Source organism: Echinops telfairi, unplaced genomic scaffold (genome assembly GCF_000313985.2).
Source record: "Echinops telfairi isolate 266 unplaced genomic scaffold, ASM31398v2 ScPeMD7_2291;HRSCAF=2852, whole genome shotgun sequence".
Taxonomy (NCBI): domain Eukaryota; kingdom Metazoa; phylum Chordata; class Mammalia; order Afrosoricida; family Tenrecidae; genus Echinops; species Echinops telfairi.
The window spans coordinates 12,175,346-12,191,386 of NW_022106189.1; the positions used below are offsets into that span (position 1 = coordinate 12,175,346).

Here is a 16,041-nt window from a genome sequence, read left to right on the forward strand (position 1 = left end):
GTTTCAAACCAGTAACAGTTTTTCCCCTTTTGAGGGGGAACATAGCACTCTGACTTCTGAGTATTATAAAGGCCATTTTTGAATCCTCCTGTATTCTCAAGATGAGGAAATAATGACAATATTCTGGCCCTCAAAGATCTTAGGAACTGACTTACATTTGCTTCTGTTCATTGTCCTCCACTCAGACAGGGCTGTCTTTTCAGGGAATGGATGTCAGGTGTTACAGTGGTTAATACCATGGTTTCATAACAGTGAATGACTAATGTTTAAGAGTCAATAATAAATTACCCTGTTTCTTTCACAGGGTTCTTACCATCTCTAATTCTTGTAGGGTCCTAGAATATCCTCCTTTTGTTAAAGCATCCAGTAAACTGTCAGCCATAACATATGGATAATCATGACATGAGGCCAAAAACTCATGAACACTGAAAGAGAGAGAAGGCAGTCAGTTTCATAAAAATCTTCATGGGCTTAATCCTTCTACATAATCAAATATTTCTACTAGAGGCTTAGTTTATATACCATAATATACAATTTTCTGTCTAAGCAGGACACACTTCATATAATTCTCTCATGGTAACTGGTAAACTTACCATGAGAGAATTAAACAAAACTGAGTTCTTAGATCTTGTTCCCAAGACAACTCTTTGCAAAACCTTCCTTAATACCAACTTCAGCTCTTAAGGGTTAGGCTGAAATCTCTGGCGTCACCAGCCTTTCCTCTTTTGCACCGTACCTTCAATGCATGAAGAAATATTATAGGCGCTACTGATTTCTCAATATATCAAGTGCCTCTCTGATGGTCCACACAGCTGTCACTTCTCATCTAGATTATGATGGTGTTTCCCTAGGGTCCTCATCCCCCTAGCCTCTTCTTAAGCCAAGTGGCTCACTGTTGTGTTAAAAAATCCAGTTAGCTTCCCATATCATTTAGAATACAACCTTAACTTCTCTACCCTCATGTTACTTCTCTGACCACTTCCCCTTTGACTTGTTCTGCTCCTCACACAACCACCACCTTGCTGCGCTCTCACGCAGTGTTATTCAAAGTTGGGGGTATTGCAGTAATGTATCCTGGCGGATGTTGGGATGATCTAGGAGGCTACAAAAGCATTTAATTTCGGATTATCTTGGCTATAATACAAGTTTTTATTTACTAAGGGGGTACTCAGTAACTTTTTTCCTGAAGAGGAGGTGATAGGTCAACGGAGTTTCAGAACCCATGCTCTATATTGCCTGGCAGTCTGTGGCTTTTGCACTGCTTGTTTCCTAACTTCCTTGAGTTTTTGCTTGTGACAGCTTTTGCATCCATCTGGCTGGTCCAAGGATTAGAGCCTGGGAGATGTGGTCTACTTGATCTTTAAGTAGAAGGCTATGGAGAGCTTCACTCTTCCCTGCCTGCCTGGATCCCTTATCTGTCATAAGTTTGGGTTCTTGAGCCAACGGCCTACTATATTGCTTGCCAACTCGGGGAGTCTGTCGATCTCGGATTCATTTTATTCTGACAGCCAAAGGCCTGATATACTGACATCTACCGGCCTACAGTTTTCCTGCTTTGACTTCCTAATTCCTGGTTCAGGAAGAGCATCCAACTTAACATATGACCCACAGACTTGAACTGGACTAGATGTGCTCACCCCTACAACTGTGAGCCGTTTTTCCCGATATGAACTTCTCTCTTTACATACATAGATAAGCATCACTGGTTTTGCTTCTCTAGAGAACCCAGCCTAACACACTGCTTAACTTCTGAGGAAAATGTTCCCCAACTACCCTATTTAAAACCACACTCCTCTTCCAAACATGTATTACCATTTAACAGGACGTGTGGTCTTCCTTAGTGCTATTACCTTGTGGCACACCTCTACTATCTACAAGAATACCCAGCAGAGTGGGCATGCAGTGCCTATTTGTGGAACTCATGGATGAATGAATCTTCAACTAGACTCTTATCTCTTACCTAGGGATCCAGTTCTGGTTCTAATCTAATCAAACCACTACTCATATATTAGAGTGACTAAATTCTGTGTTCGTGACAATGACAGGGAAAGATTTAGTTAAATTCTCTCTCACATAATGAAAAGTTAGTAAAGCTACGTGTGGCAAGAAAGAATTATCCAAGCTGAATGCTCCATTGTCAGGCAGAAGAAAGGGAAAATCAGGCTACTGTTTTGTTGTGCAGTTTTCTAAATCAGAGCATGGGAAGGTGGAACAGGACTGCAAATCTATCAGTTAGTTTCTGATGAGTGAAATAGCCTTAATGTGGGTTGACCTAGGGATCAAATCACCAAGTCTTACATCTCATATCTCTGTGGGTTCCAAAGACTAATAAAATTTGGGAACACACTCTTTGGCTCAGATAAATATTATAGGTCAGATGACACGTCAACATTCTGAAGATGCTCTTGAACATTAGTTTTACATGAAGTATGTAATATCTTTACAACAATGTTTGTAAGAAGTAAAATACTGGAGATGCATTATCTTTAAAATATCAGATTCTCCAAAAGATAATGTTAACTAAGGATTATTTAATTTTAGGGAAAAATATTTTTTTAGGTTAAAAAAAAATAACACTTTCCATTATTTGGAAAACTTTGTAAGTCTATCCACAAATCACGTATGTACGTTATTTTAGGGGAAAGCATCATTCAGAATGGTTATTTAACTGGTTATTTACCTGAAATCATTTGGAAATTCAGAGTCTTCCCCATAGGCTGAGTAGATTAAATCAGAATCTTCTTTGCTGATATTTGCAAATGTAGAATCATAATGTGGTGCATACGAACTATAAGGTCCATAGTTCAAGTATAACACTGTTGATAAAAGGAAAACAAAAGCTGAGTGGCGGTACCGGGAGGGCGGAGGGAAAGTGAGGAACCGATGACAAGGGTCCACATGTGACCTCCTCCCTGGGAGCGGACAACAGAAAAGTGGGTGAAGGGAGGTGTCAGTGCAAGATATGACAAAATAATAACCTGTAAATTATCAAGGATTCATGAGGGAGGGGGGAACAGGGAGGAAGGGGAAAAATGCGGAGCTGATGCCAGGGGCTTGGGTGGAGAGCGGATGTTTTGAGAATGATGAGGGCAATGAAGGTACAAATGTGCTTTACACAACTGAAGTATGTATGAATTGTGATAAGAGCGGTATGAGCCCCTAATAAACGATGAAAAAAACAAAACAAAAGCTAACATTATTTTTCAACTTACATATCAATCTAGTCTGTTCTTGTTTTATTAAAGATCACAACCTTAGTTAGCAATGAATGGTAACTATCCTTTCTTTGCCTAGCTCCTTGAAAGATAGAAAAGAAAATATGAACTTTTCATTTGAAACCTTACCTGGAGTCACTTTGTTCCTTTTATCCTCTTTGAACCCCTGCAAAGTGTTCACTCCAGAATGAAGTCTTCCAGTGGTCATTCCCAGTTTTACAGGGCAGTAGCCTGGTTCTAAAGCAGAAAGTCAACTCGGGAGGGGCATGGGTAGTATCACCTTCACGGTGCTCTGCAGAGTGCTTTTACGCATAACGCTTCAAGTCACCCACGGCGACCCTGGAACCAGCTGACAACTGTTACTATGATCATTTCTATGATAAAAAAGCCCAAGCTTGGAATGGCAGGAATGTAAGCAAGGCCAAAACCTGAATCTTGTCATTATATACGCTAACGTTTTTAAAATCACGTCACTTAATATTTTTGTACAATGAGACTAGATTTCCATGGATAAATCTTCTCTTTTGGTGATAATTAACATTGATTCAAAATTTAAACTCAGTTGTGAACATTTTCTAAGCTTATTAAAATATGCATTCATGATGGTTTCTTTAAATCAAATTGGCTATAGATACTGAGATGTCATTAAAATAAATGTCTTTTAAATTTTTTTTAAAGCTAAGCTTTCTAATGTTAAGATGACTAAATCAGTAGAAAAAATACTAGGATTAAAAGTGACAATTCAAAATATAGTAAAGCTAAATTAAGGCTATCATTAGGGCATATCTTATGATGCCCTAGTAGAATAGTGGGTTATGCACTGGGCTAACCTCAAAGTTGTAGTTCAAACCCGTAAGTTGCTCTACAGGAAAAAGTTGAGGCTGTCTGCTCCTGTTAAAAATGTATAGCCTCAGAAACCCTACGGCATCAGTGGTGGTGGTGGTGGTGGGGTGGTCACTAAAACACGAGGAACTGTATGAAAGGGTCGCGGCATGAGGAAGGTTGAGAACCACTGCCCTAGGGAGTTCCATCGTACAGGGTCACCGCGAATCAGAATACACTTGATGGTGGTGTCTTTTGCCTTTTGTTTATTTGGAGGCACATTTTAAAGCAACAGGAGTAATTTCTAAAGATGTGATCTTTATAAGCCAGGAATGAATGCCTGTAATAATGCTTATTGGGAATATGTAACATAAGCAGAATTAAGGTGGGCACTTAAGAGGAATGAAAAGGATGCCATCAGGAAAAATATCTCCAGCAATAGTAAATAGAATGTTTCCCCTCAGAATAAAAGTCCTGTCTCCTTTTTCTAACATGCTTCCCTCTAGAATAGAACATATTGCCATAGCAATTAGTGGAATCAAATATCTGTTAGAAATCACGTAGTCAGGTTTCCTTTCTTTTTTACTAAGCAGTGTGGAACTCCATGAGGTCAGCAGATCAAACCCAGCAACTGCTTCATAAGAAAAAGATGAAGCTTTCTGCTCCCGTAAAGATTCAAACTCTCAGGAACTCAGAGACAATTCTACCCTGTCCTATAGGGTTGCTGTGACTTGTCATCAGCTCGATGGAGTTGGGAATGCATACCATTTTAATCACTACACTGACCTTTTAGGGGGGCCCAGCTCTAAGTGTGCGGAGTCAAGTCAGTTTGCCTACAGCAGCTGGAAACTCAAGCTGATGAGACTTGGTCTCATGTATTCTGGACATGTGTCAGGAGGGACCAAGGCCTGGTGAAGGACCTAGTATCTGGTAGAGGGCAGTAGACAAGAGCCTCAATAACATATACTGACACTGGTTGTAGCATAGGCTCAAAGAAAACAATGCTTATGGGGACAGTGCAGGGCCAGGCTACTTTTAATTAAATGGGTCTCTTTAAGTCTTACTCCCATTTTAATGGGCAGCCTTATAGCAGTGTTTTCTTTTTCTTTTTTTTTTTTAGGGTATCCCCCCACAACCCGGAATATTTTCATAGCTGCTTAAAAATGAGGAATCTAGAGTCTGTAGGTTGGAAGACTTGTTTTCCTCTAAGCAACCCCAAGTAGTTCTTGGTACATCTATCTTAGGGAAAACCCAAACCAATCCCATTGCCACTGTTGATTCTGACTTGTGGGAAGCAATGGTCACTATTCATACTTTGCTTGGTAGTAAAAGTTAGTTGGATATCTGTCTTGTTTCTCTCTTGCCCCACCCAACTTCTGTAAGCATAACTGAAGGCTTTAAGTCAAGTTTTGATTAGCTATACAGAACTTTGGTCAAATAGCTTAACTTCTTAGAGGTTTCCTCATCAATAAAGTGTGATAAAAGCGATCTTCTCCCTCAATCCAACCCACTGCCATCAAATCAATCCTGATGGGCAGCAACTATATAGGGTTTCCAAGGCAAACTCTTTATAAGATTAGCCAGTCTGATCTCCTGCCCACAGAACAGAGGGTGGCTTCGAACCAACCTAGAGGTTCACCACTTAGTCTTCTTACAGGGCTCCTGACATGACTAAAGAAGATACTGTATAAAAGTAAGTGCCTAGAACATATTTATTATTCAATAGCTACATTAGTGGGGTTCTTCCCCCCTCCCGCTAAAGTACTAAGTATGGGGAGAATGATGAGGCTTTCTACTTCCGTAAAGATTTAGTCTCGGAAACCCACAGGGTTATTTCTACCCTGACCATAGGGTTGCTATGAGTTGGCATCGACTCAATGGCATGGCGTGAGTCTGAGTGCTAAGGATAGTTTAAAACCTTCAAGTGATCTGATGCTTTCTGATAGCACAGACTCACTGCCATCACGTCAATACTGACTCACAGTGACTCTATAGGAAAGGGCAGAACTGCTGCTGCGAGCTTTTGATGCTGTACGTCTTTATGGGAGTAGACTGCCTCATCTTTCTCTTATCTAGCATACAGGGAGAATGTTATTCATTTTCTTCTTCTCATTGTGAGAGAGAGCAGCTTTCTCCAGGCGACCTAAATCCTCACTTCAGCTGCTTTGCATTTCCAATTCAAGATCATTCCTGTTTCAAGGTTTTCTCCTCAATGCGTCTCACTCCCACACCGGATTCTTTTTGGAAGCAATCAAAAGGAAACCTTGCAGGACAACCAAAATTGCTGTCCATCCCCACAACTGCTCTTTTCCATGATAGAGAAGTTCCTGTCTTCACGTGATTATCTTCCACTTGTGCGCTCTCTCTGTTTTGCACCCTAGCTCTACTTTCAACTCCCAACACTGTGTCTAGCCCATGGAAAAGGTAATATTGGAAACTTCCTGAGTGAAAAGATTTTGTCATAACTCACTATTATATTCTTTGTCTCTCTCACGATGACATTATAAAGAAATATTTTTAAAACATATTCTAACTTTTGCATTATCAGAAAGCATGATTTTCTTCTCAGATGAATCTTCTGGATAAAAATTGCCTAGTCTTACATGAAATTTCAAAATACTTTGTTAACTCCCTTAACACATTTACCAGGGTAAGGAAATATGGAGGCTCTAAAACAGTAAATTCAAACCTTTTTAACTTTCTATCAACCACCATGCATTATGTTAAGAGCAAACACTTCAATATTATTAAAGTATAAGGTGACAGGCATATCAATTTCATTCACTGAAATTTTAAATATCGGCTAAAATTATAGTCTGAGAGCTTTTAAACATCTCCAGAAACATCTGAACACAAAACGATGTCTACAAATTATTGCCTAAATCGCCTGACTTTGTTGATCACAGGTATAAAACATTTCAGGGCTTTTTATTTTAACGGTAACTAGATATACAGTTCCTATTCTGGGCTTTAGGGAAAGGCTAGCTGTTGGCATTATATCTGCCATCTGGTTAGGTTCTTGATTGATCACAGCTGGATTTAGCGGTCTCCCTCTGTGAGTGTACCTCCGACAATAGGATCCACAGGATGAAGAAGTCCCAATGTCGTTGTCCCATCTGGCTTTCTTCTTTCAAATTCACACTGCAATTACCCAAAGTGATCAAATGGACTAACTGGTTTGCTAGACACTACATATATCTGTAGCACGCTAGAAAGTTTTACTTTAATAAAACCAGTAAGACATCATAATAAGCTCAAACATTGATTTTTCATGCATACAAGTTCTGATGATAGGCAAAAAAGAAAAAAAAACCCAAAAAACTTCAGAATTTTAAGAGCTCCACAAAACCATAAAGCAATTCTGCACATTCTAGCAAGAAAGGTAGGTAAACTTGCAGACCTAGAAAAAGAAGTGACTTGCCCAAAGTCAAATATTTAACCATCGCTTTTAGAACATTATGCAAACAATGTGGTTCCACAACCCAGAGTACATATATTTTAAGTTTGGAATAAATCCATTTTCCAATTTACAACATAATACCTTTACCAAAAAATAAAAAAAAGCCAATAATAAAAGGCGGCTTCAAATTTTTGTGGAAAAAATGTAATTAAAAGATAATGATACTGTTGTAAAAACGTTTTGGAACTCCCCAGTAGAGGTGAGATTAATCATGTATTTTACAAATAGAGGCATCGGTCTGTCTTCCTTGAGTAAACCGATGAAGAACATCATGATAGAGATGGATTAAAAAAACAACAAATGGGTAAATGTGCACAAACAGATGAAAAACTAAGAGTTGTACATTGACTTAAACAAACAGCCAAATAAAAATTGACAGAGGAGAAGGTGAGCACTTATTCATAGGAAAGTAAAGGATGAATAATCACTCACCTGACTATTAACATGCCGCCTGGTCAGTTTTCCTCCAGACTCCCTGATGAGCCGGTCAATCTGCTCTTGTTCTCTTTCTAAACTACTGCTTTTATATTTATCTTCAAAGATATCTCTGTCTTTCCTGAAAAGAAACATGAATACCAAATACTGAAAGCAAAATATCGGAATGCCCAAATGAAATTTCAAGTATGAAAACAGCTAAAAGTAGAGGCCCCTGTTCTATTGTCATCCACTAAAACGGTTTCTACCTGAACTGGAAAGAGCTTCTGATAATGTAAAAACAGAAAGACACCATAATACATTACTTTTCCCTCGTTTTGCCCACTGCCTTAAGATTTTTCTGGGAACATTCATAAAAAACGAATTCTTCCTTAACATGAGGGGGTGGGCACATATATATTTTTTAATTGATAAATCTTACAGAGGAAACTTGCTGTCACGCAGAGATTATGTATGTTTTGTTACTTTGCAAAAGTACATTATTACATCAGAAATCTCAAACTGCTAACAATCCCTTTCTCCAAAATTGATGGCACTGTGCTCAGGTATGTGTGTGTTGGTGGAGTGAACACAGGGCCAGCCCATCTATTCAGAAAGTAGCTTGAACTGTGCTTGTATTTATCTATTTCAACTCCATTTACAGGATGAGGTAAAGAACTAAGGACTTTTATTTAAATATTCTTATTTTAACAAACTCACTAATAATGAGTCCTTAGTTTATTGATCTTAAAACAAATTAAATTAAGAATCTATAATCAGAACTGTTTTCTAAACGATATGAACAATTACAGTGCTTTGACATGAGACACAGCATTTATGAACATGGATTTCCATGATGGCTATCTTGTGCCAACACCACCACTGAGAGATTAAGATGTGGTCTTCCCCCGTGAAGCCCGCGTCAGTAATTATCTCCCTTTATTAGCCTGAAAAAGAGAGTTTGCCCAGAATACATCCAAGAGTTTTACTTTTTATTTTCCTTGTTGGGGCTTTTGATGGCCTGTGGCTCTGCAGCTCCAGAGAGTCCCTTCTCCCTTGGCCAGCAGCTGCTGTCCTCTCCACTCTGGGAGGTGTCTGTGTGATCTTTCAGCTTTCGAGTTTTCTGCAAGTCTGCCATGAATTCTATGCTCTGCTTCAGGCTCTGAATTCTTTCCTAAGAATATTCAGGAGTATTCTTATTCTGTTTGTCATTAACTTTTCAAATAAGGCAGTTTCCCCTAAGCATTTACATTTATTCTGGCATTAATGAAGGAAAACAAATATAATCAAGAGTATCACATTTAGAAACCAAGACAATAATATCTATTCCTTTAATTCTGATAATTTCCAGTTTAAGAGAATGTTTTATAACTATCAGATAATCAGAGTTAATAGAAAAGAAAGTATAAATTAGGACTAAGCACTCTTTGAAGCACTGAATTTAAAAAGTAAGATTTATTTAACACATTAAAAATTTTAGATTTAAACAAGATGGATTACCTTTGAAATTTAAGAATTATTGTGTATATTAATGTGAACACGTGAAATGTCCATATAGTCTGGTAACCTAAGGCTTTGCCATTTTTCTCTTCTATTTTGTGAAACATGTACTCAATTTTCCACTGAAATTCTCATTGTTTTTAGACCATTGGTTCTCAACCTTCCTAATGCCGCGACCCTTTAATACAGTTCCTCATGCTGTACTGACCCCAACCATAAAATTATTTTTGTTGCTACTTCATAACTGTAATTTTGCTACTGTTATGAATCATAATGTAAATATCTGATAGGCAGAATATATTTCCATTATTAAAAATTGAACATAATTAAAGCATAGTGATTAATCACAAGACGATATGTAATTATATATTGTGAAATATTTATGTGTTTTCCGATGGTCTTAGGTGACCCCCTGTGAAAGGGTCGTTTGACCCCTAAAGGGGTTGTGACCCACAGGTTGAGAACCACTGGTTTAGACCTTGAGGTTTTTAGGACCAATATTAAAGGGGCAGATTTGCTCCTACTAACTACTTAGCAGTTAATGGAGAATTCTCAATGTGTAAAATATAGAGTGTACCGCAGCCTCCTTAGGACTGCAAAGAGCAGAGAATAAAGACTTTTGCATAATTAAAGGAATCTGGAACCAGGAAGTACTGGTCACTCAAAGACAAATAGTGTAGCCCTGAAATGCTACATGCTCACCCAGGGACAGAGAAGCAGAAGCTGGGACCACGAGCCCAGCCTCTCGTGGCAGGGCCTATTCTCATCACACTAGGCGACAATAGCACAGCTCTTAAACTGTGAGAGCCTGAAGAAAGGCTGGAACTGCGATTTTAGTTTAAAGTAATGTTAAAATTGTCAATGTAATATATTTTAATTAGAAAAAAGAAAAGATTGTTAAGAAAAACAAAACATTGTTAACTTACCATTGAGAAAACAAGCGTTAACTGGTTTAACACTCAAGCATTTTTGAAAGCAGTAAACATATTAGCAAATGTAAATTATACTGAATACTACTTAGTAACAAGCATCTTTCTTCCATATCATTACTCTTCAAAGCCCTTTTGATCACAACTTAGCATTTCACCCCACATCATGTACCATTATTTATTAACATCCTACTGTTTGGGCACTCGATTATACACTGGTTTCAACTATTATCAATCCCATGGACTTTTTACAACTCCGTAGAGTTTCTTATTAGCTCTTTAGGATAGATCTCTAATGTCGAAAACACTACTTTAAAGTGAATTATTTTTTAAGGATTTTGATACTTACCGCCAAATTGCCTTTTAGAAACCCCCGCAAAAAGAAAAAAAACAACAACCCACAAAAAAGCCCACACTGTTAAAGGATCAATTTTGCATCAATCCTACATAGGATCTGCAAGACTATAAATCATTATGAAAATAGATCACCTCACCTTTCTCCCACAGGGCAGCTGGTGGGTTTGAACCACCAACCTTGTTATGGGGTTAGCAACCTAATGCCTAGCCCACAGTGCCATTAGGGCTTCTTGCCTCCCAGCAAGCAGTTTATATTAATGTTTGCAAATTTCTCTGAAATCTGACCAAGTGGAGTATTTAAGAAGTTTCCCATTTAATTTTTAAAAACATTAAGAATATTAATGCATTAGATATGTCTATAAATGTTTAATGGCCATTTGTCCATTCCATGTATGTCACCCGAACTAGGCCTCAGTCATCCCCGTATGCCAAGCACTACAGTGTGTTGGCACACTGTTGTTGTGTGCCATCAAGTCAATTCTGACTCACAGCAAGCAACTCGACAGGACAAGGTAGAACTACCCCATAGGGTACCCCAGGCTACAATCTTTACTGGAGCAGATGTGCAGGTCTTTTCTCTAGCAAAGCCACTGGTAGGCTCGAACCAGTCAAATACATTATGAGCTCTTTGGCACATAGTAGGTGCTCACTAAATGTTGGTTAAATGAATAGGTCTTGATCACAGGGTTTAAGTACCCATCCTAAAATTTGTAAAGCACAAACCAGACTACGAACATTTTAACGCAGTATGCATAGAATTAAAATAATTCAATTATAGAAATTCTCTTAAATTTAGAAACAAGGGGAAAAATTGAGTTCAATTAATTTTACTTTCAGTGAAATGCTTTCTTCTTTTTTGGGTCATTAATACTTGCTCATATCAGCATACTGTTTACTGATCATCACTTTTACAATAACAATAGAGTAAAAGCACTTGGTTCTTTGCCATTAATACTACTAATTGAGTGCTTACCTCCACTAGCTTAGTCCTAGTTTTATAGGGCAGGAAAAAGGCTAATGAAAGTTATACAGTGTCCTTTGTGTAGTACTAGAATATACTCGAGTATAAGCCGACCCAAATATCAGCCGAGGCACCTAATTTTACCACAGAAACTGCAGTAAAAATGTGCTGAAAAACTCATCTAATACATGAGCATATATGGTAGCCTGGTTCTGTCTGAAGACATTATGCTATATAAAGTATTATTTATTAAATGCAGTATTCTACTCAAGTACTTATTTACAGAGATCAAAAGAGTTAACATATGCATGTCCATTGTTTATAAAGGTTAAAATTTCTAGCTGGTAGTTGTTGTAGAGTTGGTTCAAACGCATAGCGACCCTGTGTAGAACAGAGTGAATCACCACCCAGTCCTGTGCCATCCTCACAAGTGTTCTATTTGCGCCCATTGATCTCATCGAGGGCCTTCCTCTTTCACTGCCCTCGACTTTACCAAGCGTGATGTCCTTCTCCAGGGACTCGTCTCTCCGAAGTATGTTAGATAAAATCTCAACATTCTTGAATCCTTGTACAGATTTGTTTGTTCATTTAGTAGTCCATTATACTCCCAATATTCTTTAGCAATACCATGTTTCAAATGCCATCAATTTTCTTTGAAAATTTTTTTTATTGGGGGCTTGTGCAATTCTTAACACCATCCATCCATCCATCCATCCATCCATCGTGTCAGGCACATATGTACATTCGCTGCCCTCATCATCAAAACATTTGCCTTCTACTCTAGCCCCTAATATCAGCTGCCCATTTCCCCCCTCCCTCCTCACTACCCCCTCCCTCATGAACCCTCCATAACTTATAAATTATTATTTTGTTATATCTTACACAGTCCGACGTCTCCCTTCACCCACTTTTCTGTTGTCCATCCTTCAGGGAGGAGGCCTCTTTCCAACCCACCCTCCCTCTACCCTCCCAGTATCGCCCCTCACACCACTGGTCCTGAAGGAGTCATCTGTCCTGGATTCCCTGTGTTTCCAGTTGCCATCTGTACCAGTGTACATCCTCTGGTTTAGCCAGATTTATAAGGTAGAATTGAGATCATGATAGTGGGGTGGGAAGGAAGCATTCAAGAACTAGAGGAAAGTTATATATTTCATCATTGCTACCCTGCACCCTGATTGGTTCATCCCCTCCCCACAACCCTTCAGTAAGAGGGTGTTCAGTTGTTTACCGATGGGCTTTGAGTCTCCACCCTGCACTCACCCACCTTCACAATGATATGATTTTTTGTTCTTTGATGCTTGATACCTGATCCCTTCAACAGCTCATGGTCACACAGGCTGGTGTGCTTCTTCCATGTGGGCTTTGTTGCTTCTGAGCTAGTTGGCCGCTTTTTTATCTTCAATCCTTTAAGACCCCAGACGCTATATCTTTTGATAGCTGGGCACCATCAGCTTTCTTCACCACAATTGCTGTTTGTCTTCAGTGATCATATCAGGAAGGTGGGCACCCACTGATCTGATTTTTAGTTCTTTGATGTCTGATAATTGGTCCCTTCTACACCTCGTGGTCAGACAGGCTGGTTAGCTTTTTCCATGTGGGCTTTAATGCTTCTCAGCTAGATGGCCGTTTGTTTATCTTCAAGCCTTTAAGACCCCAGATGCTATATCTTTTGATAGCTGGGCACCATTAGCTCTCTTCACCACATTTGCTTATGCACGTTTGTCTTCAGTGATTGTGTCAGTAAAGCAGACACCCACTGATATGATTTTCAGTTCTTTGATGCCTGATAACTGATCCCTTCTACACCTTGTGGTCAGACAGGCTGGTGTGTTTCTTCCATGTGGGCTTTGATGTTTCTCAGCTAGATGGCTGATTGTCTTCAAGTCTTTAAGACCCCAGACACTATATCTTTTGGTAGCTGGGCACCATCAGCTTTCTTCACATTTACTTATGTTCACCTTTTTCTTCAGCAATCAGGTCGGGAAGGGCCATCAATTTTTTGACAGTCATCCTTATTCAATGTCCAACTTTCACATGAATACAAGGGACTTGAAAATATGGCTTGGGTCAGATGTTCCTTAGTCCTCAAAGTAACCTGCCTGCTACCAACACTTTAAAGAGGTCTTATGCAGCAGATTTGTTACATGCAATGATCTCTTGACTGCTGCTTCTATGGACAATGTGGATCGAAGCAAGATGAAATCCTTGACAATTTCAACCTTTTCTACATTTGTGATGATGTTACCTATTGGTCCAGTTGTGAGGATTTTGGCTTACTTTACACTGTGTTGTAATCCATACTGAAGGCTGCAATCTTTGCACTTCATCAGCAAGTGATTCATGTCTTCCTCCCTTTCAGCAAGTAAGGTTGTGTTATATGCATACCACAGCTTGTTAATAAGTCGTCAGTCTTCTTTATAATCCAGTCCCCTCATTATTCGCTCAGCATACAGATGGAATAAGTATGGTGACAGATACGACCCTGACACACACCGTCCCTGATTTTACAGCACACAGTATTTCTTTCTGTGTTTGCAGCTGATTATTCTCATTTTTTAGTTACAACCAAATAGCGACTTGGTTGTAAGAACACTTGGGTGTAACTTAAAGAAAATATGTACATGGGGAGCCAATCACAATGATCTACATATAACCCCCTCCTAGAGGGACGGACAACAGAAAAGTGGATGAAGGGAGACAGCAGTTGGTGTAAGACGTGAAAAAAAAAAATTAAATAAATTACCAAGCATTCATGAGGGAGGTAGGGTGGCGGAGGGGAAAATGAGTTGATACCAAGGGCTCAAGCAGAAAGAAAATGTTTTGAAAATGAGGATGGCAACATATGTACAAATGTGCATGACATAATGGACTTATCGTATATACTCGAGTATAAGCTGTCCTGAATATCTGCCAAGGCACCTAATTTTACCACGAAAACTGCATAGAGAATGTGCTGAAAAACTTGGCTTACACTTTAGTATCTGCTGTACGTATGTACTGTGATAAGAGCTGTCCAAACCCCCAATAAAATTATTTAAAAAAATGTATATATGTGTGAATCATTGTACATTTACAACTTTACAGCAAATAATCAAAAGCTGTTATGAATTTAAAAAGACCAGTCATTTAAAAAGGAAGATCAAAACATCAATGCATCTGAATTATGGTCCTACTGAAAGTTTCAAACCAACAATGCCAAAAGAACAAACAAATAGGTTTAGGAAGAAGTACAGCCAGGGTGCTCCTTAGAGGCAAGACTTTGTCTCACTTACTTTTACAAGTCAGGTGATTATCAGTCCCTGGAGAAGAACATCAAGCTTAGTAAAGTAGAGGCGCAGTGAAAGAGGGAGGCTCTCAGCAAGATGGTTTGACACAGTAGTTACAACATGGGCTCCAATTCAAGAACAATGTTGAGGACGGCCCAGGACCAGGCAGGCTTGTACTCAGGGTGCTAGGGGTCATAACCAACTCGGTGGCACTTTAACAATAACCTTTGGAGCATTGCCATTAGAATAGTTAATGCAAAGGTCTAAATGTAACATTTTATAGTTAGCGGTGAAGGGAGCCCCCTCATCTCGGGTGGAGAGAACAGTCAACAGGAAGCTGTAACACAGGAGGGGTATGGCTCTTCAACAGGAAGAGCTGTGAAGAGCGAGAAAAGGAAAAATGAAGAATGTTTTTTTCTGGCCTATCCCTATAAAAATATTGAAAATTTCTTCGTGTTACAGTAACTATATTATTTATATGTTAAGCCAGTAAGTTTAACTATTCCCCCAAATACTATGCACATATCTTGAAGTAACAAAAGATTGCATTTGTTTGATGTATTTTTCCTTCATATACAAGCATTTGCTGGTTTATAATCCTTGAATGTGGTTTGGTTTGGGATTCTGAGTCTTCTTCTAAGAAGTAAGATAAATATCTTATATTCCCTTTGGCCTCTGCAAATTTTGCCAGATAGGGGTAACTATATTATAGTATCTCAAATCTTAAGAATGAGAATTAATGCTATCTAAATACGGAGTGCAAGAATCATCAGTTCAAATGTTTTTATTCCCCAGGTAACTTTATCCAAAAATCATTCAGACTCAAGCACAAATACTTGGATCTTTGCACATCACATTTCTGTAAACATACAACTGTCATGTAGATGCTCAACCTAAACAATAATTAAAAAAAAAAATCACTGAGTTAGTTAATTGTGCCAGCCTGGCCAAAAATCACATGTGGTGCTGGTTGAAAGGCGGAGGGATAAATGGGTGGTGAGCCTCGGCCTTTCTAGTTCTCAAGGTCTCTTGTTTTGTGATGGTTGCATCGGGTGCAGCTGCCTTAGCAGTTCCCTGCTTCAGCTTGCAAGATGGATTTCCTACAAGACATCCCCAA

General features: G+C 38.9%; 1 protein-coding gene across 2 annotated transcripts in view; it reads right to left on the reverse strand.

Annotated features, from left to right (window-relative positions):
• The window catches only part of BRD7 (bromodomain containing 7), a 50,213-nt gene that overhangs the window by 5,343 nt on the left and 28,829 nt on the right, over positions 1 to 16,041 (reverse strand). For both annotated transcript variants that reach the window (XM_004704681.4, XM_045293796.1), the window contains exons 7-12: positions 8,901 to 9,085; positions 7,930 to 8,053; positions 7,103 to 7,178; positions 3,345 to 3,452; positions 2,681 to 2,816; positions 314 to 425 (exon numbers count right to left, since the gene is read on the reverse strand). In XM_004704681.4, coding sequence (XP_004704738.1) covers positions 314 to 425; positions 2,681 to 2,816; positions 3,345 to 3,452; positions 7,103 to 7,178; positions 7,930 to 8,053; positions 8,901 to 9,085 — 741 coding nt within the window. The remainder of the gene's footprint in view (positions 1 to 313; positions 426 to 2,680; positions 2,817 to 3,344; positions 3,453 to 7,102; positions 7,179 to 7,929; positions 8,054 to 8,900; positions 9,086 to 16,041) is intronic.